This window comes from Panicum virgatum, chromosome 9K, assembly GCF_016808335.1.
Source record: "Panicum virgatum strain AP13 chromosome 9K, P.virgatum_v5, whole genome shotgun sequence".
NCBI lineage: Eukaryota > Viridiplantae > Streptophyta > Magnoliopsida > Poales > Poaceae > Panicum > Panicum virgatum.
The window spans coordinates 68,607,065-68,631,243 of NC_053144.1; the positions used below are offsets into that span (position 1 = coordinate 68,607,065).

The following is a 24,179-nucleotide window of genomic DNA, read 5'->3' on the forward strand; positions in this document are numbered from 1 at the left end:
ACTTAAACATCACCTAATCTTAGTCCCAATCCACTCGTTCTGCAGATGGTTTCCCGGAGCATCACAAGGGCCTCCCGAGTCAGGGACCCTGCAGCCGCTGATGCAGGAGTACACCCTGACGGGCAAAACCATCCGCAGGAAGAACAAGAAGTGAGTCAGGGCAGAGGAGAAAATCATGGTGCACAGCTGCCACCACCACCACCACCACCTTTCGTGGACCTGGCACAAGTAATCCATAACCAGACTCTCATACTGGAGACACTGGCCAATGCTCTAGTGAACAGGCAGCCACGAGAGCAGACCTTTAATGACAAGCTGACAGCTTTTCTGAGGGCCAAGCCACCCACTTTTGCCGGATCCAGCAACCCCTTGGATGCAGATGACTGGCTCCGCGTGATCCAGAGGAAGCTCGAGCCATTTGGGTGCCAGGATCGAGATAAAGTTCTTCTGGCTGCACATCAACTCACCGGGACTGCCTTAGCCTGGTGGGAGAATTACTGCGCTGCTGCCAGAGATGCCTCCACCATCACCTGGAATGAATTCGTGAGGGAGTTCCGCCGTTATCACATTCCCTCGGCCACCATGAAGCGCAAGGCAGATGAGTTCCGCGCACTTCAGCAGGGGAGTATGTCGGTGGAAGAATATACTCACCAGTTTATGGAGCTGTCTCGATATGCGCCAGATGAAGTGAACGACGACGAGAAGAAGCAGGACATGTTCAAGAAGGGACTAAACCCAGAACTCAGGACCCTGCTCACCCCTCAGATCTATCCTGATTTCAACACCTTGATGAACAAGGCAATCCTCACCGAGAAGGCTAAGATTGATGAAAGGAAAGAGAACAAACGCAAGTTTCTGGAGAGTAAGTCTCGCCAGCAGGATCGTTTTCAGAAGACCAGAAGTCTCAGCTACAACGCACCAAGGTCCCAAGCCCCAATGCAGTACAAAACTCAGTCTCAAGTGACAGGACCACGGGCCCCTAACACACAGCCCAGAAGCCAGAACACCATGAGGGCCTCACAGAATAATGCGAGCCAGGTCACCAACAACAACAGCAACGTGAGAGCCTGTTTCAACTGCCGTGAGACGGGTCACTTCATCGCCGACTGCCCCTATGCCAAGAACAAGCCTGCTACTTCGGCTTTCTCCAACACAGTGAACGGACCCAAGCCAGTTCTGACCGGTGCCAACCGAGTGCCCCTCCGTGGCAACAGCAACAACAACAACAACCAGCAGAGGCAATCCCAGCAGTCTTTTGGACGAGCCCGTGTCAACCACATCGACGCACAGGAAGCTCAAGGAGCCCAGGGCGTAGTACTCGGTGAGTACCTAGTCAGCTCAACTCTTGCAACAGTACTGTTTGATTCTGGAGCATCACACTCATTCATATCCTCGAGCTTTGTGGAGAAACATAAAATACCTACGGTACTACTAAAAACACCCCTAATAACCCGGACGCCCGGAGGAGACATCAGGTGTCAACTGGGTTGTCTACGGGTAAGGATCAATTTAAGTGGGGTAGAGTTTCTAGCAGACCTAGTAGTACTTAAGTCAGAAGGGATAGATGTGATCCTTGGAATGGATTGGCTGAGTAAACACAATGGCCTCATAGGTTGTACGGATAAGGTAGTACATCTAACAAACTCAGAGGGAGTCCGAGTGACCTGTCATACCCGGGAAAGTGGAGCAAACCCGATGATATTCAGTATGGAAGCCAAGAACTTGGATGAAGTCCCTGTAGTGAATGAGTACCCCGATGTCTTTCCCGAAGAGCTTCCCGGTATGCCACCAGATAGGGACATAGAATTTGTCATTGATCTTGTTCCTGGAACCGCCCCCATAGCCAAGAGACCGTATAGGATGGCAGCCTCCGAGTTGGCAGAATTAAAGAAACAACTAGAGGAACTACAACGGATTGGCTTTATCAGGCCAAGTTCGTCACCTTGGGGAGCCCCGGTTCTATTCGTCAAGAAGAAGGACGGGAGTATGAGGTTGTGCGTTGATTATCGAGCACTGAACGAAGTCACTATCAAGAACAAGTACCCTCTTCCCAGGATCGATGACCTTTTTGACCAGCTAAAAGGAGCCAGGTACTTTTCCAAGATTGACCTAAGGTCCGGATATTTTCAGCTCAAGATTAGGGAAAGTGACATTCCGAAGACAGCCTTTGTCACCCGATACGGACAGTTTGAGTTCACAGTGATGTCTTTTGGACTGACAAATGCACCTGCCTATTTCATGAACCTCATGAACAAAGTGTTTATGGACGAGCTAGATAAGTTTGTCGTAGTCTTCATTGACGACATACTTATTTACTCGAAGAGTATTCAGGAGCACGAACAACACCTGAGGGTAGTTTTGGAGAAATTGAGAGTGCATAGGCTATACGCCAAATTCAGCAAGTGTGAGTTCTGGCTGGAGAAAGTAGCTTTCCTTGGTCACATTCTGACCGCGGAAGGAGTAGCAGTGGATCCCGAGAAGGTCGAAGCAGTCTCCAACTGGCAATCGCCGACCAATGTCAGTGAGATCAGAAGCTTTCTTGGATTAGCTGGTTATTATCGGAGATTCATTGAAGGATTTTCTAAGATAGCCCGGCCCATGACAGAGCTGCTCAAGAAAGAGAAGAAATTCACCTGGACGGAGTCGTGTGAAAGAAGTTTCCAGGAGTTGAAGCGAATATTGACGACAGCCCCAGTGCTAACCCTGCCGGATATTCATCGGGATTTTGTCATCTATTGTGATGCGTCCCGACAAGGATTGGGTTGTGTGCTGATGCAAGATGGGAAAGTCGTTGCATATGCTTCCCGTCAGCTTAGGACTCATGAGCAAAATTACCCGACTCATGATTTGGAGCTTGCAGCCGTAGTGCACGCACTTAAGATCTGGAGGCACTATTTGATTGGAAATAAGTGCGAAATCTTTACCGATCATAAAAGTCTGAAGTATATCTTCACCCAACCAGACCTAAACCTGAGGCAGAGAAGATGGCTGGAATTAGTCAAAGATTATAATTTGGAAATTCATTATCACCCAGGTAAAGCCAATGTAGTAGCCGATGCCCTAAGTCGGAAATCCTACGGGCCCAAGAATGACCATTTACGAGAGGAAATGGCACGATTAAATGTGCACATTGTCCCTCGAGGTTCCAGCCAAGTGCTGAACGTTCAATCCACTCTAGAAGAAAGAATCAGGAAAGCCCAAAAATCGGACAAGGGGCTGATGGAAATCCGGAGGCAAACCGGAGAAAATAAGGCCCCAGACTTTCGAGTTGATAATAAGGGAACGTTGTGGTATAAAGACAGAATTTGTGTGCCCCAGAAAGGAGATTTCAGGCAGATAATCATGGATGAAGCCCACAACTCAGCCTACTCCATCCACCCAGGATCCACCAAAATGTATATGGACTTAAAACAGAAATATTGGTGGAATGGGATGAAGGCAGATATTGCACGATTCGTCGCCCATTGCGATACTTGCCAAAGAATTAAAGCTGAACACCAGAAGCCGGCAGGATTGTTGCAACCCCTACCCATTCCGGTTTGGAAATGGGATGAAGTAGGAATGGATTTTGTAGTGGGCTTGCCCAGAACCCAGAAAGGACATGACTCCATATGGGTAATAGTGGATCGCCTTACTAAATCAGCACATTTCATACCCGTACGGACCAACTATGACGGGGAGAAGCTAGCTAAGCTCTATATAGAGAACATAGTGAAATTGCATGGTGTGCCCAGCCGAATCGTTTCAGATAGAGGGACCCAGTTCACCTCAAGATTTTGGAAGAGTTTGCATAAAGCCATGGGCACCAAGCTAGACTTTAGTTCCGCTTATCATCCGCAGACGGATGGTCAGACAGAAAGGGTGAATCAGATTATGGAAGATATGCTGAGAGCGTGTGTTCTCACTTATGGCAAAGATTGGGAACAAAGCTTACCGTATGCCGAGTTCTCATACAACAACGGGTACCAAGCAAGCTTGGGCATGTCACCGTTTGAAGCTCTCTACGGAAGGAAATGCAGGACCCCTCTGATGTGGTCAGAAGTTGGAGAACGTGCCCTAGTCGGCCCCGCACTCATAAAGGAAGCAGAGGAAAGAGTCGCCGAGATTCGAGAAAAGCTAAAAGCAGCCCAGTCCCGACAAAAGAGCTATGCAGACAAGAAAAGACGGGAAATAAGTTTCAACCCAGGAGATTTCGCGTATCTCAAGGTATCACCCATTCGAGGGACCCGAAGATTTCAGGTACAAGGAAAATTGGCCCCTCGGTATATTGGACCATACCGAGTTCTGAAGAAAATTGGAGCAGTAGCATACCGTTTGGAACTACCAGAAGAAATGTCGGATATACACCCAGTATTCCATGTCTCGCAGTTGAGAAGGTGTTTGAGGGTACCCGAGGCAGAGCACGTGCCAGTAGAAACAATAGATTTACAGCCAGACCTGCGGTACCAGGAAATACCGGTCAAGATTCTAGACACCGTCGCCAGGAGAACCAGAAACTCCGAAGTACGAATTTGCAGAGTTCAGTGGAGCAGACACGGAATAAAAGAAGCTACATGGGAGCGCGAAGATGCTCTGAAGAAGGAATTTCCCCACCTGTTTAGGAACCAGTCGAATCTCGAGGACGAGATTCATTTTAAGTGGGGTAGGTTTGTAACATCCCAAAAATTACCTAAAATAAATCGTGCGCTAAAATTTTGCTTCGTCGTTGAGCTCGAGATCCCTCCTTGAAACCCTAACCCCAGTTGTCCGGAATCCTCCCTGTCCCGCCGGATCTCCCGATTCCCCAAAGACTCGACACCCGTATCCAGCACCCTGTTTCCCCTCGACCTGCGCGTCGCGCTCTCGCGCGCCCGGACGCCGAGCGTGGCCGACCGGCTCCGCGATCAGCGCCGTGATCCCGGCGCGGATCCCTCCCTCCCTCTCCCCTTTTTTCCCTTCTCTCTCCCCTGCTTTTCTTTTTCTTTTTCCCATTTTCTTTCTCTTTTCTTTTCTTTCTCTCTCCTTCCCTCTCCCTCTCTCTCCTTCCTTTCTTCTCTGCCGCGCGCGCCTGGCCCGCGCCCTTCCCCTCGCCCTCTGCTCCGCCCGACCGTGCCCAATCGAGCACGTCTCCCAGGACGAGCCGCCCTTGGACCCCATCCCGGTCACGCAGCGCGCCTGGCCGGCCCGGTCCTCCTCCCCGCGCGCGCGCTGCTGCTGCCTCCCCCCCCTCGCGCGCGCACACGCGCTCGGCCGCAGCAGCTGCTCGGCGCCTCAGCCTGAGCGCCGCGCCGCCGCGCCACGGCCGCCTGGCCGCACCTGCGCGCGCAGCGCCCCGCCGTCCGGCACGTGCGCAGCCCGTCGCGCGCAGCACCACCCTGCCCAGCCCCGCTCGCCTGCGCCCCGTGCTTCACCCTGGCCCGCGCGCGTCACGCCACGGCCGACCGCCGTTGACGCTGCACAGCGGCGTCGACCGTGGCACAGCGCCGCCTGCGGCGGTCGCCGCCTGCCCGTGCCGTCACGTCGCCTCGCCGCTCGGTTTTCGCACGCCATTGACGCCCCACCAGTGCTCCCGCGCCGTGCCGTCGCGTCGCCTCGCCGCCCCCACGCCATTAACGCCGCCCAGCCCCCGCCACCGCCTTGGCCGCCTATAAAAGAGGCCGCCGAGCCCCCGAGCACCACACCGCCACCTCGAACCGCGCCGCCACCCCACGCCCCCTCTCCGCAACCCTGCACCGCCGCCGCCGCTCACTCACCCCCGCCGCTGCTGGCCTCCGTGGCCGGACCGCCACGCCCCACCCCGGCACAAGGTGAGGCCGGGGATCGACCCCGCAGGGCCCCCACCTCCTTTCTCCTCTACCCCGGGCCGCCGGCGAGGCTCAGAGCCGCCGAATCGCCGGCGCCAAGCGCCGCCTCCACCCTCCCCTGTTCGGGACGCGAGAAGGGGGAAGAAGAAGGGCGATTTCGCCCAGAACCCCCTCCCTTTCTCCTATTTCCTTAAGAACCCTTCCACCTCTTGATATTTTTGCAATTAGAACCCCCTCTTCTGCTATATTCTCAAAATAAACCCTCACCATATAAACTTAGTTATAAATAAGCCCCTGACTCTTCTAGATTAACCCAAGAAACTTCTAAAATATAAACCAAGCCCCTGCCTACTTAATCTTAATTACAATTAGGTCCCTGGACCCCTGTTTAGGCCCTAAACACTCCTTTGACCTATCATTTTATGCGTCTAACAACCTCGGATCTACCCAAAACTGTGCCACGTCTCTCTTAATATAGTTTTGACCATGCCATCAGAAGCACACCCAAAAATATCACCCCATACCCTATATTTTATGTGTTCCCGTTTCGAGCTCGACGACAAATCTTTGTTTTGATTGTGTGCTTGTTTGTGTGTGCTGTAGACCACGGAGTGACCGAAGGAGAGCCCGTCAACGAGCCGTACTGTGAGCAGGAGAACGAAGACCAGTTCCGCGACCCCGAGCCCGAAGGACAGGACCTCCCCGAAGGCTACGAAGACGGCAAGTTCAATCCCATCCTTTGATGCATGTTTCTGTCCTAGTTTTTATAAACACAACCCAATGGCCTGTTTTATAAATTGCATATGTTTTACTTGCATGAAAACACGGTTGGATAGCCACCCCTTGATTTGTGATGACCATTCCTTGACCACCTAGATTAATGTCTGATTTTGTTTGGACGTTAATCGATATTAGAATGCTTAGGACTTTACTCATAATACTATTTGATTTATAAAGAAAATGTGTGCGTGTGGGAAGGGGTAAAATGTGGATTTTCGAAAGATGAGTATGGGCGAGATGGACGGCATTTCTGTGTGATTTGCCGATTGGTGTGCTTATGCCTGTGTGGCTGGGCAAAGAAGGGAGATATCCATCTTGTCGTGTCTAAGGACAGAGTTGGTGTGTCATCTCACCTAACTCCTTTATCGTGCAAACCACTCGACCGTTGAATGGGCAACGGCGTAGCATAAATCCCACTAGTTGGTGTGATAGCCATCAGGAGAGCTGAGAGCAACGGGTGACTAAGGAAAAGGGATAAGCCCCGAGTGACTTATGCCCGGTTATACCTAAGTGAACGGTCAATGACCCCTTGGTGCATCCCGTGATGGCTAGTCAGGCTTAGCTATGGTGGGTAATGGCTATGTTGGGATCTACACCGACACGACGGTGTTCGAGTTGTGGTATCCTACTTGTGGGTAAAGTTGCACACCTCTGCAGAGTTAAGAATCTATTCGAATAGTCCGTGCCCACGGTATTGGGCGAGTTACGGTGTGGTCACATAACTAGTGTTTCATTGGGATGGGCTGGTGTGAGTTGTTTTGGAATTGTGTCCGGCAGTTGTGCCGTGTGCTACGACGGACGGGGAGTCCGGTAGCAGTTTTAAAACCTGAATTCTGTGTTACTGCAAAAACTGATTTCTAAAAGGTTTTCCGTAAAATAAACCCCTGCTTAAAATGTCGTTTTTCTGCAAATTAAACCGTAACCTTAACCTTGATTTACCTATGCATATTATTATGTTATAACCCCCTCCGTGGGTGTGGTTGAACTTGCTGAGTACGTTTGTACTCACCCCACTCTTACTTTTTACAGAAGAAGACCCAGACTTCGTTCCAGACGACGCCGAGTAGGGTTACCGTTCTACACCCAACCTTGCCTGTGGTACCGGCCCTGTCAAGATGCCTCCGCTGTCGCAGTACTCTGAGCCCGTGATAGACCCTATGTGGTTCGCGGTCTGGTGTTACGTTGTAGCTTGGTTAATAATTATCATTATCTGTATCGAGTGTCCTCCAAGGTTTGTACGGTTTTGAACCATATGATGTAATAAATGTGGCATCAGCCTCCTGGGACTGGTGCTTTGTATCACATTTAAGTCTTCTCTTATGAGGGGACGCTTCACCAGGGGTCCGAAACCCCTCTCTTCCATGAGGGGTCTCGAGCTAAGTCACTAGCTAGCCAACTCAATTCGGAACACAATCACCGCACAAGAGTAAGAAGCCACGTGGGGATTACCGCAAACAGAATGCGTAGATTGAAATTGGAATGTAACATCCTTAGAGGCGAACTGAGAATAAACTTTTCCTTTATAACTAGATGTACATGAGATGTGCGATGTAAGCCAGAACACGGGTTTATGAGGCTGGAGCTGTCCGGACCTCCGGGCCCCTAGTCTTAGGTACTACGGTACTCGCCCTAGGGAGGTAGAGCATGCAGGCTTAGGGTACGGAACCAGGCCAAGTGGCTACACGGCTCCGGACCTCCCCGGAGGGTGAGTACGCTTCTCTGAACCTGGTTTGCAAAGGTCCGGACCCCTCCACGGGGGAGGCTCACCGGACTGGACCACACAGAAGTACTACCTAGTTACAAAGTAAAAGTTTTTATTCCCTGCTGGGCCTCTAAGGGTAGGACTTACAGAGATGTAGAGTCGGGGGTGTGACCGGAGTCGGCTTAACGTTGGAGAGAGCCACCAGAGTCGGCTTAGTGCGACCGGCGTGGGCTTTCCGCCGGAGCGGACTTGGTGCGACCGGAGTCGGCTTTCCGCCGGAGCGGGCTTCCTCACATGAGTGAGGTATGCTGCGAGCTGGGATTTGTTGAAGTTGTGCTCCCTCCAGACCTGCTTGATGACGAGCTGGGAGAGCATGACCCGCTGTCGCCGTCCTGCTGACGCAGGCGCTTGCCGCGCGAGTTCTGGCCCCCGGGCGCTCGCCACCTGAAACATGGTGATGCCGAGCCGATGATCAAGCGAAAGCCAAGCAGTCCCCTACATGGCGCGCCAAATGTCATGGTGTGCAAACCCACATCCGGGTAGCGTAGTGCACCCGCCTAAACCCAGCGGGCTTGGTGCGACCGGAGTCGTCTTTTCGCCGGAGCGGGCTTCCTCACATGAATGAGGTATGCTGCGAGCTGGGATTTGTTGAAGCTGTGCTCCTCCCAGATCTGCTTGATGACGAGCTAGGAGAGCATGACCCGCTGTCGCCGTCCTGCTGATGCGGGCGCTTGCCGCGTGAGTTCTGGCCCCCGGGCGCTCGCCACCTGAAACATGGTAATGCCGAGCCGATGATCAAGCGAAAGCCAAGCAATCCCCTACCCGGCTTGGCTTTCTTCGGCCTACCATGCGTGCTCTCCCTTTTATATGACCAAGGGGAGCACATACACTGAGCGGGGCCCGACATGTGGACCCGGCGATATATTATCTTACAACGTACGAATCTTCTGACTAGGCATGGTCTTGAGCTGTCATGTCGGAGTAGAGTCTAGCCTCTGCAGCCGCGCGTCGAGGTCATGATGAAGCGCCGAACTACTGACTCAGTCCACTGTAACAGCGTGCATTGTTGCTCCAGTCAGTAGCTGGTCATCATGACTTGTCGCCCATGCGTGCGGCGCTGAGTTTTTAATTCTTGCCTTGGTAACTGACGAGCCGCCTCGATAACTGGCGATCCACAGTGTGAACTGACAAAAGCTGCCCCGTGCCTAGCGGCAGCAGAGCACGCCTCAACCACTCGCACTTAATGCGGGTGGGTGAGGGAGCTTCCAGCGGGAGGCTTGCGCCCGCCGCGTCTGCGTGATACGTGGCGGCTCCGGACCCCTCCCGAGCAGCTAGCTGAGCTGAGAGCTCACGGGGTCCGGATAGACACGTGGAGGTCCCGGACCCATCTGCGGGAGCCCTGATGGCACGTGGAGGTCCCGGACCCACCTGCGGGGGTCCGGGTCCGCGGCCACAGGTGCTGAGCATTTCCACCTCTGGGACACGCGGTGACACCGGACCCGTCCCCGAGCGGGAAGCGGGTTCGGGACTTTTGGTCCGGTGAGATGGAGTCGGACCCCAGGGGTCCGGTTGCTCAACTCCTTATGGCGTAGTTATGGATAACTACGCGAATCTTGGCACAGTAGGAGCGGGTACCCCAGTTACAGGGTACCGACGCTCTTTTTTTCGTTGTACATTTAATATTGTTGGAATGTAATTCCTATGCCATTTTGACTTTTCTAGACATATAAACTTTATTATCTACCTAGATATATAATATATCTCTAGATACATAGCAAAAGTTATGCAGCTAGAAAACCTCAAACTAATAATTTGAAATGGAGGGAGTAGAGATCATATTAGGGAGTTTGTACTTACTAAAAAGTTAAAATTAATTTCAATTTTTGTGTTTCAAACACATCTCATATCTTACTTGCAGATCTCTCTTTCCTCTTCAATAACGAGAAAGTGAATCTGAAAAAGCTACTATTTTAAGTTGATTTGGATTTTCAAATCACACAGTTGGCCTGAAGTGATTCTCAATAGGAGGAGCAGAGCTCCGCCAAACATAAACAGAGGCCTTCCGCCTTCACTGTCGGCAGCATAACTACCTTATCCCACCGACCCGCTCCTTCGCTTAGGTCTCCGACGGCAGCGAGGCGATGGCGGCGCCTGTGACGGTGTACGGGCCGGTGATATCACCGGCGGTGGCGCGAGTGGCGGCCTGCCTCCTGGAGAAGGACGTGCCGTTCCAGATCGAGCCGGTGGACATGTCCAAGGGAGAGCACAAGTCCCCTTCCTTCCTCAAGCTCCAGCCCTTCGGCCAGGTTCCTGCCTTCAAGGACCACCTCACCACTGTCTTTGGTACCTTACCTCAATCTCACATTTCTTCATCTACTACTGCTGCATCTCCACTAGTATGCTTATATTCTTGTAATGGTTGAAGGCATAGGCATCGCAGGACTGTACCCAAACCTCACATTTTCACTATTGCAGATTCCTTTTCGTAATAAATATGCGAAACTTACAGATCCGCAATTCTGCATGCTTTCCAGTTACTTCATGAAGCAGAACTTGCGTAGTTTGCAAAATTGTGATATTACTGTCATCAGTGAATTGCATATAAGTATGCCTAACTGATTAAAAAAAAAAACTTAGATGGTCGTAGTTTTTATGCGCTGTATGCCTGTATCTTTGGCAGAGTCAAGGGCCATTTGCCGTTACATATGCGACCAGTACGCAGACCGTGGCAACCAGGCCCTCCTTGGCAAGAAAGAAGATGGTGCGGTTGGCCGGGCTGCCATTGAACAATGGATAGAGGCTGAAAGCCAGAGTTTTAACCCACCAAGCTTGGCAATGATCTTCCAGCTTGCATTTGCACCAATGATGGGCAGGACCACTGACATGGCCGTGGTTGAGCAGAATGAAGTGAAGCTTACTAAGGTGCTTGATGTGTATGACCAACGGCTTGGGGAGAGCCAGTACTTTGCTGGTGATGATTTCTCCCTGGCCGACCTTGTGCACTTGCCCAATGCCGATTTCCTTGTGAACAGGACCAACAAGGCTGGGTTGATCACTGAGAGAAAGAACCTGGCTAGGTGGTGGGATGACGTTTCGACGCGTCCTGCATGGAAGAAGGTTATTGAGATGCAGAGCGCACCAAGGCCCTCTTAGAGTCTTCTTTGTTTTTTCTTTGAGCACCTTGTGATGGCAATTAGTTGCATTCTTCTTGTTTTGTCATCAACTTGGTCCGGTTTGTACCATTTCATGTTCTGCAATCCATCTTTGTGCTATGGTTGATTATATGTATGACTCAATTTTCGTTTATGATCCTTGACTTTATCCATGCTTGTACAATTATCCATATGGTTTAGCAATCAAGACAATGAATGGCCTGATTCTGTTGCAAATGCACTAACTCAAGAGCTTGATTATAAATGTATCCTCCCTCGCCTCGCTAACATGCAACTACTGAATCAATATCTTCTATATCTATGAATTACCAAAAATATGGTGCCCGATTCTGTAACTTCAAGTGGGTTATTCTAGTTACCTGTTTACATGTGTCCAGACCTTCAGGTGTTGTTGCAGTTGAGTGTCACATATGCAAGCTGATGCAAGAGCGGAAATGTTTTGGTTTGTTTTCTAATCTATGAATTCTCTAACTGACAGTGTTTCAAATAAGATAACAACATCTATGTTTTCTGGCTTGCAGTAAATCCTGATGTACTCAGGCAAACAACACTGGTGAGATAATAAAACCATAAAATTCTGATGGTAACGGCAACTATGTAAGCAATTGAAGGACTATATTGTTATGGACCCAGGACAAATTGAAGGCATGGTTATTGGAATTTGGTTCTGGAGAAACGCATAACATTTTTTTAAAATTTACTGATACTGTAAGCTGCTATCGCTACAGTTGAACCTGAAGACAGAGAGATGGTGACTACTCATGTTGCTTGGAATGAACTCAGCCTTTTGCTTTGGTTCAGTGGATTTTCCCATTCATTTACAATCCCACGTATTACCATTATCAGTAATCTCATGTTGAAGAAACAAACAGCTCAGCAGGCCATTTCATACTTTTACATGCATTAGTTATGACAAATCAACTCTATTTTTATAACTACTGAAATTCCTGGTTTAAGCATAAGCACATGCTGGCATGTCTTTATTCTATTTTAAAGCCTAAGCACATGTAGACATGTCCTTTGTTCTTAACTTGCATCCATTTAACATTTAGATTCCGACTCCATTCCTGGGACACTGCTTTTGCCCAAAAACTCATTCTTGTACCCTGACAGAACTTACAAGGTCATCTTTACAGATGTTACTTGATACCATTATTTTTATTTATCTGAAGCCAATTCTCATAAGTCATAACACATGATCATAGGCCTTCTATGCATTGTGCAGTCTCCCAAACTTCTGTTCCATATATTGGATGTTTCACGTCATTGCAGAAAGTCTGAACTTAGAATAAATATGACTGTTTGGTATATGCATTGTTTGCTGGTAGAGACAAAATGATTGTTGCAAGCAAGAATCCATACCTTCCCCTTTGCCTTTACACTTTCCCTTTACCATTTATGTGGTGTAAGGTAGCAAGGCAAGCATTTCATCTTTTTTGTTCCTTTAAATACCTGGTAGTGAGACCTGTTGTCATCATCCCTGATTTCATTTCACAGCTTGAGCAAGAGATCAAGCAAATCAAAAGGAAGCATGGCAGCGGGCTTGCAAGTGTTTGGCCAGCCAGCATCTACTGATGTTGCCAGGGTTCTGACTTGCCTTTTTGAGAAGAAATTGGAATTTGAGCTTGTCCGCATTGATACATTTAAGACACATCACAAGCTTCCTGAATTCATTAGGCTGCGGGTGTGACACTTACATCAGTTTTTGCTTGTTTAGTTTCAATTCTTAAGCAGGTTCAAGGTCACATTTATTCCATTTGTCATTTGCAGGATCCGAATGGGCAGGTGACCTTCAAGCATGGTGACAAAACTCTCGTTGGTAAGTATACATGAATACACATCAGTTTATACGACCACACAGGATTCTTGGTTTCATTTCCTATAGAGCATTGAAAGATGAACATTTTTTTTTGTGCAGATTCAAGAGATATATGCCGATACGTCTGTAACCAGTTTCCAAATGATGGAAACAAGACCCTTTATGGATCTGGGGCTCTAGAACGGGCATCAATAGAACAGTGGCTTCAGGCAGAAGCTCAGAACTTTGGCCCTCCCAGCTCTGCACTAGTCTTTCAGCTGGCATTCGTTCCTCATCTCAGCCATCTAGGTGTTCGTCAGGACCATGCTGTTATTGCTGAAAATGAGGATAAGCTGAAGCAGATCCTCGATGTTTATGATGAAATACTCTCGAAGAATGAATACCTGGCTGGCGATGAATTCACCTTGGCCGACGTTTCTCACCTTCCAAACTCGCATTATATCGTAAATACTGAGAGAGGAAGGAAGCTCTTCACTAACAAGAAGAATGTGGCAAAGTGGTATGACAAAATCTCGAAGCGTGAGACATGGGCGCAGGTCGTCAAGATGCAGAAGGAGCAGCCAGGTGCATTCGAGTGATGGCTTAATTTGGCGAGCAGTGAAGGTATCTTGAATGGCTTCATTATTTGTGTCAGTCTGGCTTCTACAGTGCAGTGTTCCCATCAGTGTTTTCGTGTCAACCAAAATAATGTGAAGCCCTATTGTGATGTATGAATCTTTTGTTTTGAAACACGTTTACCTCCATGTGTCGACTGATCTCTGATTAATAAAATTGCCCGTTTGGCCTACATTTTGTTTTGCAAATTATTGCCTGTTGTTCCCATATTCAACTGATCATCACATAGGACCTCAATCTTTTACCTTGTGATGTGTGCTCAATCTTTTACTGATGATGTCGAGAAATGTAGTAGAAAGTCAACTTCCGTCAGTCGGGATTCCTTTTGTTTTGATAAATCAAATGCCTAGTCTGATGCCCCTTTGGTTTGATTGGATGCTGGCATGCTGCAATGCAGCATCAAGTTTGAGTGCTTTTGATGATTCGAAAGTACAAGGAGGATTTTGAACTCGGACGTACTTGTAAGATACTTAGTATCAAAGTAAAAGAAGCACATTGTCTACTTGATGACTAAAGGCCATCAGTTAACTTTTCCCGATGTTTGTGGAATATCGGAAGGGCAATGCTACGGTACTCCATTTACCTCTTAGGAGCTAAGAGGTCAAATAAATCTGAGCCATTAAATTTTTAAGGATTAAATCCATCTTAAACATAAAAATATTCGTGCTTATTTATCTTGCATGCATGCATGCATGCAGAATTGCAGATCCGAAAATCATGGAACTCCAACGTTTTCTAATCATGCATGCAGGCTCTTTCACCTAAATCATACATGCACGTGTGTGGAAAAAATTTGTAGAAATATTAGTCTCGTTGGAGTTTAGAAAATTTTTCTATAATAGTTGAAAACATAGCACCTCCCGCACAAACATAGCAATAACATGTGCACATGTATTTATGTCACACTATAGAAAATAAACGCCTGCATCTAACGCTGCATACATCTCTCTGTTTTTTTCCAAGTCATTCGTTACAGGCATGTCACGTTAGACCAAGTCCTACCACTAGATAACTCAAAAAAAAGTCCTACCACTATATTATTATGTCATGATACATATGTGCAGCTGTCATGCATGCTACAAAAGTTATAGGCACCTGCCACAATATTGTTGTAAAAAATTTTTCTGGTCAAGTTTGTCACGTAGACATATTATTTGTCACGAACATGTTTTTTCAAAGTGTGACCACACACCTCACGTTTGCTTTTGTTCACGTTAAAGTTAAACAAATTTGAGATCTCATCAACTAATATAATGTTTATGACCGGCACATCACATGAAAAAAAACAGAAATATAAGATCTCAACTAATCTGCATGCAAGTTAGTTCTGATTCTCTATTTTTTAATTTAAAATATATAAACTAAATATTAAAACTATTACCTCCTAACAAGTAATATGACATTAGATCAACGGTACACGGTCACTTTGGTGTACCGTAGCAAAGCCCATATCGGAACCGTCCAAATCAACGAAACTCGCAGCGTCGTTACGGTACTTCGGTGTGCCTTCATCTAATTTACCCGAGGACCGGAGCTTGCTGATAACCAAGCCGAGTTCTTGAAAACGAACTATAATTGTTTATTTTGCTTCTGAAAATCTTAGCAAATCTGAAAATTCAGTGTGCTTTTGTACGGTGAACGAATTTCAACAGCGGACCAGTGACGCAAGGCCACTACAGAGAACGAAACAGGTTAGCATCATCAAAATCTTGGAATTATTGGCCGTTCTCGCACGTCGCACGCAGCGACCGATCGGCGAGGTACAGTTACTGCCATCACAGATTTACAGCAACTTGATCAGATCTAGGAGTATCTTTATCTTTGTGCTGCCGATTACTTTACCTGTTACTAACAGGCAAAGAAATGCATCTAGCTGAAAAGAAAACGTTTCTAGGCGAAATCAGATCGAATTCGCAGCCCCTTATCTTAATAAAAAGATTAATTCAGAAGCTAGCTTTGATCAAATAATAAAGCCCTAGATACCCGGTTATTCTTGTACCCCCGACATAAGCCACCAGCCTCATCTTTGGCGCCAATTCCGTACAAAATCCACCACGAACCCCTTCTTTGAAGTATTCAATTGGGAACCCTCGCTCTCACAGATCTTTCGTATTGCTCACCTCATTGTTAAAGGATCACATCATGAACACAGAACACATGGGCTCGATCATCTCTGCACAGTCTTTTGCTTCCAGTGGAAACAGCATGCATGGTTGCTCCAAGCAAGAATCCTGACGACGCTCTTTAGCTTTGAGGCGGAGAGCTTTCTCTTTTCCCCGGCGTCCTGTAATCCTCCGCGGCAAGGCAAGCACATTATCCGTCTGCATAAATACCTGACAAGCAATCGTCGTGTTCACCCATCAGCGCCTCACTCACCTCACCTGCAGATCATCAAAGCATTGCTCGCTCGCTCGCCGAGGAAGCAAGGAACCAGCAATGGCGGCGGCAGGGCTGCAGGTGTTCGGACAGCCGGCGTCCACCGACGTGGCGAGGGTCCTGACCTGCCTCTTCGAGAAGAACCTCGAGTTCGAGCTCGTCCGCATCGACACCTTCAAGAAGTCGCACAAGCTCCCCGAGTTCATCAAGCTACGGGTATGTATGCCATTTCGATCCATTCAGTTTCTTTCAGGAGTCGTCAAGTTCAGATTTTAATAATTAAGCGCTTCGATCTTTATTTTCCCTCCTCCAGGATCCAACTGGGCAGGTGACATTCAAACATGGTGATAAAACCATTGTCGGTAAGAACGAAGATGAATCTAAGCAAGAATAATCAAATGCATGGCATTGTAAAAATTTGTAACCAAAATGCAAAATTAACAATGGCAGATTCGAGGGCCATCTGCCGCTACCTGTGCACCACTTTCCCCGAGGACGGCAACAGGACGCTCTACGGCACGGGCTCCCTGGAGCGGGCGTCGTTAGAGCAGTGGCTGCAGGCCGAGGCCCAGAGCTTCGACGCCCCGAGCTCGGAGCTCGTCTTCCAGCTCGCGTTCGCGCCGCACCTCAAGGACGTGCACCCCGACGAGGCCCGCATCGCGGAGAACGAGAAGAAGCTCCAGAGCATGCTGGGCGTGTACGACGAGATCCTGTCCAAGCACAAGTACCTGGCCGGCGACGAGTTCACCCTGGCCGACCTGTCCCACCTCCCCAGCTCGCACTACATCGTCAACTCCTCCGAGAGGGGCCGCAAGCTCTTCACCGCCAAGAAGCACGTGGCCAAGTGGTACGAGAAGATCTCCAGCCGCGACTCGTGGATGCAGGTGGTCAAGATGCAGAAGGAGCACCCCGGCTCGTTCGAGTGATGGGCAGCTCGGTCGGCGGCTTCGATTGGATCGTCAGGCTTCATACCGTGATGTGGTTGTCACCAGCAAGTTCGTCGTATCATCGTACGTCCTGTGGGCTAAAATAACATGAAGCCTGCCTTACGGTGTCTCAATGTCTGATTGTCTTCCTTTCGCTGCATATGCACGCGATGTCTTTCTTTATGGGTATTGTATTGGTCAGTTCCTTTTTGTTGATTCAATAAAAATGCGTCCGAGCCTTTTTGCTCGTTTGCAGTAGCTTTGGCTTGTCGAGATCAAATTGGAAAGAGCACACAACATGTACTTGCAAACCATTGATTCACACGCCGTTTTGCATAGTTCGTAGTGTTCTTCAGTGATCTGAATCCACGTGCTCATGTACTTGTACGATTGTTGCACCGTGGCCGACATTTCCATAAAGAAATTTTTTGAAATAATGGAGAGAACATCAATTGAAATATTCGTGTCTGCCTTCCCGGCTTCCCGCCAATCCTATGAACATTTGAACATAATGCCTACATGGGCTCTGCCGCTTTATGGGCGTCAGATCAAAGGAGTTCTCTATTGAGTCGTTCTTCTGTCTGCATTTTGGGTGGCAAGCTGAATTGCAGTGGAATATATGTACGGCTACATTGTCTTGCTACTGTATATAGGACATGGTATTGGTTCCAAAAAAATATGATAAAAATGTGCTGAGTCATGCCAAATTTCATTTTTAAACAATAAGCTTATGCGTGTTTTATTTGGTGATTCTATCTGTCCACTGCCAAAGGATTTTTGTTAAAGAAAAATTACTATCAGGTCATGTAGTGCGTTTGAATCTGTAAACAATAAAGAAAGAAACTGTTTTCCAAAGTTCTGAATGAAATCAGAAATTACTGCAACACTAGCATGTGAACATAAGAGGAAATAACTGACAGCAAGATGGTACTTGGCTCTCTCTTGCATTATCTATCAAAAACCAAAAAAAAATGCAAAGAGAATTAAGGAACCCTTTACTAAAGATTTAATGATATCAGAGACACTAGGAAAGATGGCGGTCCATGTACGAGGCTGGCAAATTTCCTTTTGCTTTCATCCTACATTCCTACGTAACTGAAATCTGTTTATTTGCATCTCATCTCATGATTTTTGTCTTGATGCGACCGGGTAACTGTAGTACTTAGCATATTTAAGCATGTTAAAACTACCACATATGGTAATATTACTGAAAGTGAAGCTTTTGCAGTTTGCCCTAGCAACCAGCAAAATTGTGAACAAATCAAGCCCCCAGACAAGCTAGCACCTCTTCTCTTTATTTCTTGTTTCCTTTCCTGCCTTAAATAGTTATATCTTCAGATCTTGATCAATTCCAGCTCCCATTCCCTTTGATTAGAGGTATTCTCACTCTTTTCAGAGTAGTTTGATGAACAGTTGAACACCCTAACCTGGCATGCAGTGTCTGCCATCATACGCTTGGCTCCTCCATGTTTATGCCACACAAGACAATCTTGCAGAAGAGATAAACCTTCTCTTTCCCTTTAATTAGCATCAAACGCTTTGCTCTTTACCTCTTTTCTCTTTTCCCTTTGATTCGTTTTCTATCTTTAGATTTACCTCTTGCGAAGCAAGGCATTTTGTGCTCCCCGCTTTGGCAACTATGTAAGCACGCCCAAGCGCAATCCATTCGACGAACACGCACACGCACACTTGTCCTCGTTCTTCCAGTTCCAGTTCACCTCCGACTCCGAGCTCTGAACCCTTCCACGGTTGCACCGATCGAGTGAGATGGCGAGCGTGAAGGTGTTCGGGTCACCCACCTCGGCGGAGGTCGCCCGCGTGCTCATGTGCCTGTTCGAGAAGGACGTCGAGTTCCAGCTCATCCGCGTGGACGCCTACCGCGGGCCCAAGCGCATGCCCCAGTACCTCAAGCTGCAGCCCCATGGCGAGGCGCTCACCTTCGAGGACGACAACCTCACCCTCTCCGGTAAGCACACATTGGCTTATTGCATCGGAATCATCGAGCATGCTGGAGATGATGATCTGGAAAGAAATCTTGTTGCATTGCAGAGTCCCGGGGGATCCTGCGACACATCTCGCACAAGTACGCGAAGCAGGGCAACCCGGACCTGATCGGCACGGGCGCGCTGGAGCGCGCGTCCATCGAGCAGTGGCTGCAGACGGAGGCGCAGAGCTTCGACGCGCCCAGCGCCGAGATGGTCTACAGCCTGGCGCTCCTGCCGCCCGGCGTGCCCAAGCAGCAGCAGAGCGACAACGGCAGCAACGGCTTGAGCGGCAGGGACGTGGCCTTGGGCAAGCGCGCGCCGGCCGGCGGGTCGCAGCAGGCGGCGGGCGCGCAGCACAAGGAGGAGGAGCTGCTGAAGGTGTACGAGCAGCGGAGGAAGGACCTGGAGAAGCTGCTGGACATCTACGAGCAGCGGCTGGAGGAGGCCCGGTACCTCGCCGGCGACAACTTCACCATCGCCGACCTGTCGCACCTGCCCAACGCCGACCGCCTGGCCTCCGACCCGCGCTCGCGCCGCCTCTTCGAGTCCCGCAAGAACGTCAGCAGGTGGTGGTCCGACGTCTCCGGCCGGGAGACCTGGCAGTACGTCAAGAGCCTGCAGCGCCCTCCGCCGTCCTTCACCGACGCCAACAACGCCCAGCAGCACCGGCAGCAGCCCGCCGAGGAGCACAGCAAGAACCACCAGCAGCAGCGCTACTAGCCGCCCCGTCCATCAGCAACAACAATTACCTTGCTGGTGATTTTTCATATGTTTTCTGCCGTCAATCGTGTCGTTTTTTCCCCGTATGTGTCGACATGCTGGCGTATTCGTCGAGTTCGTCGCAGTCTGGTCATTGGTGTTTTGGAGTTCCGTGCACGTGGGTGGAGGGGTCTACGGGTTCCAATTCTGCTTTTCTGCTGAATTGCCTCAGATCAGGCCCTCAGCATTGTGTTCTGTTCTTCATGTAATAAAATGTAGCCCCCCCACCCCTTTTGAATCAATTTGAAGTTTCAGTGTCGTGTGAAATTTCCAAGTTCCCAATTTTTGCTATTCAAATCTAAGCGTGATCTAAAACTTAAGAATTTTGGTCGAAAGAGCATCTTAAATTAAGAGTGAACAATCACAGCAATAAGAAAACACTGACACAAGATGCAACAGTCGCATACTGGCACTGCCACTCAAACAAACAGGAAAGTGAAAATGATACAGGCCCAAGCAAAGTTCATCACAAGACCGGATCCTCCACGGTAAATGTCTCACGCAAACAAGCATTTTATACCTTATTCGTGCCAACGGTCTTTTTGTCGACCATGATCGATCGAGCTCCGTCAGCTCTGCAAGAGCTGCCCCTCCTTGTCCTTGGGCTTGGGCAGCACCTGCCTGGCGCGCACGCGCATCTGCAGCCGCACCATCGCCTGCATGCAGTGGACCGCCGCCTCCGCCTGCCGCCGCACGTACGCGCCCCGCGCCACCGCCTGCAGCCTCACCAGGCTCTTGAGCGCCTTCAACGCTCGCCGCGCCTGCGAATCCATCCCATTCCATCAGGATGCAGCAAGCTGAAGCGAGATCGAGTCGAGAGCGGAGAGCCAATGCAATGCAAGCGTTGGGTGGGTACGCACCAGGTGGCCTCTGAAGTAGGCCTGGATGGTGACCGCGGCCACGTCCTCCCGGGAGAAGCCCTCCCGGCAGAGCACCGCGTACTCGTCGTTGGAGCACGTCTCCTCCTCCTCCGCCGCCGCCGCCGCGGCCACGGCCTCGGCCTCAGAGAGGCGCGCGTCGTAGACCTTGACGGCGTTGCTGCCAGCGGCGCGGGCGCGGGCGCTGTCGCGGCCGGCGCCCCGGAAGCGCGGCGTCGTCTGCGCCACCGCCTGGCGAGCGGAGCGGAACCAGCTGCGCCGCCTGCCCAGCTTCGCGCTGCCCTGCGCGGGGACGCGGGCGCAGCACGCGCCCTGCTGCTGCTGCCGCCGCCCGAGAGGTGTGGGCGTGGTCGGCGTCCGCGGCGTCCTCGCGGCGGCGGGAGTCGGCCCTCCCGCCGAAGGAAAGCAGGCGCCGCAGAGGCGCCTGGCGGTGGGCGTGCACGGCGTCCTCGGGGTGCGCGGCGTGCCGAGGCCGCGGACGGCGTCCCCGCCGCTGCCGCAGCAGCTGGTGAGCGGCAGCCCCGCGCTCAGGTCGGCGTCGGGAGCCGCGGCGGACGGCTTGTGGTGGGGGCCGATGCAGCATATGCACGCGGCGCTGCTGTGGCGGCGGCGGGAGGAGTCGGCGGCGTCGGAGGCCTTGCCGCGGAGCGGCGACGCGAGGCAGCCCAGGCCCCTTGCTCTCGCCATGGCAGGTGCCGGCGTGTCGTTGCGCTGCAGCTGTATGTACGGGCGCGTCGACGGCTGTTGCTCGCGGCGATGGTGGCCGCCCGGCCGGCGAGGTGGCTGGTATAAATGGAAGCGGAAGTGGAGGGGAAGCCAGGCGATGTGCGCGCCTGTAAGTGGGATGTGATGTCGGTAGTCTTGGTTTGTCTGAATTTTGTGAGGGGTTAGCGCATGTGATTGGATGACAACTTGTGATTTTTTTTGATAAAAGACAACTTGTGAATTTTAGTGTAGTTTAGGCCATGTTTGGTCACATCATAATTTTACAAAAAGACGAATGTCCGCATGAAGTACTAAATGAAGTCTATTTGCAAAATCTTTTCAGGGATGAGTGTAACTTTTCGAGACGAATCTAATGACTCAAGTTCCGTCTTGATTAGCTACAGTGATGCTACAGTGACCACGCTCAATTATTCACTAATCGTACGGTCAAAGACCTCATTAGTTAGAGTAACTGCTATAGTACCATAGTTGTGAAAGTAATTTTGTAATTAGATTTTATTTAATACCCTTAATTAGTGGTCAAAGTACCAAAAAGTTTTCATCAAAATTTTTCCACGCCTAAACCAAACACGGCCTTATGTTTGGTTTGCTGAAACAACGATGAGAACGTGGCCAGATGGAAGCTTGATCCATCATGGACGCGTGCAAGGCTAATAAAATGAGCATTTTATTATTACAAAAATCTTATCCGCGTCTCCAGTACGTTCGGCCCGCGTTCCACGCCTCGGCCTCTCAGCCCTTCATGGGCTCAGATGTGAGCAAGACAGGATTTTTTTTATTTTTATATTATTTTTTTCAATTTATCAAAAATATATGTCGTTATATTTTTTTTGCAAATATGTCACCCTGCCGCCGGTTCGTTTGGCGGTAAGGAGATACCGCCGGATGAACCGGCGGTAAGTTCCTTGGCCCACGGCCCATCAAACATACCACCGTTTCATCCGGCGGTAACGGTGCTACTGCCGGGCTACAGCGCGGCTACAGCGCGGCTATAGCCGGCTGTAGCCGGACTGTAGACGCCCAGTGTCCTATCGCCGTTTGAAACGGCGGTAGGTATTCCCACATTTTTTTAATTATTTTATATGCTCTCACTGCTGTAATTAATTGTTTAATTATTTTATAGGCTGTCTGAACTGTAATTATTTTCTTTACGTTTAGAGATATTTCGGAAAATAATAGAGATAGCGGAGGCTAGGGAAATATTTTTTAAAAAATTAATACAAATTAGATTTAACTCTAATAGAATGTGAAAATATAATTTTATGAGATATTCATGAGTTTCAATTACGATTTCGATGTCCTGTCACCTTGCATCAGATTCTTCTGCACCCCACTATAATTAAAAATGTGGGAGGACCTATCGCCGTTTGAAACGGCGATAGACATGCGTGAACCATGCCTATAGACCAAATAGCTCCATCTATAAATAGAACATCGCTCCATCTCATACGAAGTCACTAGCCATCCCCGCACTACCACCATGTCTTTCTCTGGTTCTACCTACATTCCGTGGAACAAGATTAGAGAACCTGTGCCTCAAGGAGTGCAGGTTCCAATGTGCTTCTGCGGTTCGTTGTGCAAGCTGATGGAGTCCAAAGTTTTGGGCGATGACTTCGGCAGGAGGTTCTTCATGTGTGAGAACTACGAGTACGATCCGCCAAAGCGCTACGGCAAGGATAAATCGAAGGTATCACCTCGCCCTATCTAGTTTGCGCCTTCGGAGTTCAGTAAGTTAATTCTAACTCGGCTTGGAAATTGAGTCCACCACCTCTTTGTGATTTCATACAGTGGCTGGACATGGAGCAATCGACCGAAGCTAAGGAACACATTGAACGCGAAGCGGAGTGGGCTGCGGAAAGGTGGCAGCGAATGCTGCAAGAGGAAAAAAATGGAGGAGAAGCGAAAGAAAGATAAAAGAAGAGATCCAGAAGAGATTCGCAGATGTGGAACGTCGGCAGGCGGAGGAGCGTGAAGCTGATAGGGAGAGGAAGCGAGAGAGGGCCCGCCGTGAGAAGGAGGCGGGGCCCGAGGCTATTAGGAAGGGGAAGTATACTCGGTGCACTCAGTAGATGACTATCATGTAATGTTCGAATTTCATATTCCCTAAGACATGTTAGGTATAGATGGAACACGATGTTAGCGTGTTCCATGTACATGCCAGTGCAATTATTTTTGTAATTTGAATGTCTAATTAATCTGCATTGTGTACTTTCTACTACAAGTACCCATTTCATAAAACATGAGCTACAACTAGATTTTTCAGAAGCACTGCTCTACAAATAAACTTTTCAGACCGACGTGATGACAACTCCATGGGCATATATCGGCCAGTACACACAATAAAAACAAACAAAACAATCATCGTTCATACATTGAACACAAATAAAATAGTGGTCCACATAATTCAACGCACACAACACATGACATGGCATGTCAGGACCTGTTGCAAACTACGGTAACGAGGTCCAAGACTAAACCTAACATGCCTTAGATAATTCGAACAAATGTTATATTATTTATTCAAACGAAGCAGTACAACATCAATCATTCACGGGCAATACCCTTATCACGTCCCGCCATGTCTGTTTTTGCACGCTCGCATTTGCGTAAATCTTCATTCACCTTCTTCAACCACTCCATATATTGCTGATCACGAC

The 24,179-nt window shown here is 49.2% G+C and overlaps 5 protein-coding genes across 5 annotated transcripts; 4 read left to right on the forward strand and 1 right to left on the reverse strand.

The window, feature by feature from the left end:
• Window positions 1-10,305: 10,305 nt before the first annotated feature.
• Window positions 10,306-11,654, forward strand: LOC120647400 (glutathione S-transferase F11-like). Its single transcript, XM_039924177.1, has 2 exons — window positions 10,306-10,608; window positions 10,946-11,654. The coding sequence occupies exons 1-2, from the start codon at window positions 10,407-10,409 to the stop codon at window positions 11,416-11,418; spliced, it is 675 nt and encodes a 224-aa protein (XP_039780111.1). The 5' UTR covers window positions 10,306-10,406; the 3' UTR covers window positions 11,419-11,654.
• A 144-nt stretch (window positions 11,655-11,798) lies between these two features.
• Window positions 11,799-14,046, forward strand: LOC120647399 (glutathione S-transferase F8, chloroplastic-like). The gene is made up of 3 exons (XM_039924176.1): window positions 11,799-13,122; window positions 13,209-13,257; window positions 13,357-14,046. Exons 1-3 carry the CDS (start codon window positions 12,970-12,972, stop codon window positions 13,833-13,835), a joined length of 681 nt encoding a protein of 226 aa, XP_039780110.1. The 5' UTR covers window positions 11,799-12,969; the 3' UTR covers window positions 13,836-14,046.
• A 2,167-nt stretch (window positions 14,047-16,213) lies between these two features.
• Window positions 16,214-17,432, forward strand: LOC120647401 (glutathione S-transferase F8, chloroplastic-like). Its single transcript, XM_039924178.1, has 3 exons — window positions 16,214-16,464; window positions 16,562-16,610; window positions 16,699-17,432. Exons 1-3 carry the CDS (start codon window positions 16,309-16,311, stop codon window positions 17,172-17,174), a joined length of 681 nt encoding a protein of 226 aa, XP_039780112.1. The 5' UTR covers window positions 16,214-16,308; the 3' UTR covers window positions 17,175-17,432.
• A 1,396-nt stretch (window positions 17,433-18,828) lies between these two features.
• LOC120647402 (glutathione S-transferase F11-like) lies at window positions 18,829-20,185 on the forward strand. The gene is made up of 2 exons (XM_039924179.1): window positions 18,829-19,140; window positions 19,224-20,185. Exons 1-2 carry the CDS (start codon window positions 18,942-18,944, stop codon window positions 19,877-19,879), a joined length of 855 nt encoding a protein of 284 aa, XP_039780113.1. The 5' UTR covers window positions 18,829-18,941; the 3' UTR covers window positions 19,880-20,185.
• Window positions 20,186-20,199: 14 nt separating this feature from the next.
• LOC120647403 lies at window positions 20,200-21,556 on the reverse strand. Its single transcript, XM_039924180.1, has 2 exons — window positions 20,779-21,556; window positions 20,200-20,679 (listed from the first exon to the last, which is right to left on the reverse strand). The coding sequence occupies exons 1-2, from the start codon at window positions 21,481-21,483 to the stop codon at window positions 20,488-20,490; spliced, it is 897 nt and encodes a 298-aa protein (XP_039780114.1). The 5' UTR covers window positions 21,484-21,556; the 3' UTR covers window positions 20,200-20,487.
• Window positions 21,557-24,179: the final 2,623 nt, after the last annotated feature.

Coding starts and splice junctions, on each gene's coding strand:
- LOC120647401 (XM_039924178.1), top strand. CDS start 16,309: ATGGCGGCGGCAGGGCTGCAGGTGTTCGGACAGCCGGCGTCCACCGAC. Junction 16,465..16,561: donor CCGAGTTCATCAAGCTACGG/GTATGTATGCCA, acceptor TCCCTCCTCCAG/GATCCAACTGGGCAGGTGAC. Junction 16,611..16,698: donor TGGTGATAAAACCATTGTCG/GTAAGAACGAAG, acceptor TAACAATGGCAG/ATTCGAGGGCCATCTGCCGC.
- LOC120647402 (XM_039924179.1), top strand. CDS start 18,942: ATGGCGAGCGTGAAGGTGTTCGGGTCACCCACCTCGGCGGAGGTCGCC. Junction 19,141..19,223: donor CGACAACCTCACCCTCTCCG/GTAAGCACACAT, acceptor GTTGCATTGCAG/AGTCCCGGGGGATCCTGCGA.
- LOC120647400 (XM_039924177.1), top strand. CDS start 10,407: ATGGCGGCGCCTGTGACGGTGTACGGGCCGGTGATATCACCGGCGGTG. Junction 10,609..10,945: donor CCACCTCACCACTGTCTTTG/GTACCTTACCTC, acceptor TATCTTTGGCAG/AGTCAAGGGCCATTTGCCGT.
- LOC120647403 (XM_039924180.1), bottom strand. CDS start 21,483: ATGGCGAGAGCAAGGGGCCTGGGCTGCCTCGCGTCGCCGCTCCGCGGC. Junction 20,680..20,778: donor CCTACTTCAGAGGCCACCTG/GTGCGTACCCAC, acceptor ATGGATTCGCAG/GCGCGGCGAGCGTTGAAGGC.
- LOC120647399 (XM_039924176.1), top strand. CDS start 12,970: ATGGCAGCGGGCTTGCAAGTGTTTGGCCAGCCAGCATCTACTGATGTT. Junction 13,123..13,208: donor CTGAATTCATTAGGCTGCGG/GTGTGACACTTA, acceptor TGTCATTTGCAG/GATCCGAATGGGCAGGTGAC. Junction 13,258..13,356: donor TGGTGACAAAACTCTCGTTG/GTAAGTATACAT, acceptor TTTTTTGTGCAG/ATTCAAGAGATATATGCCGA.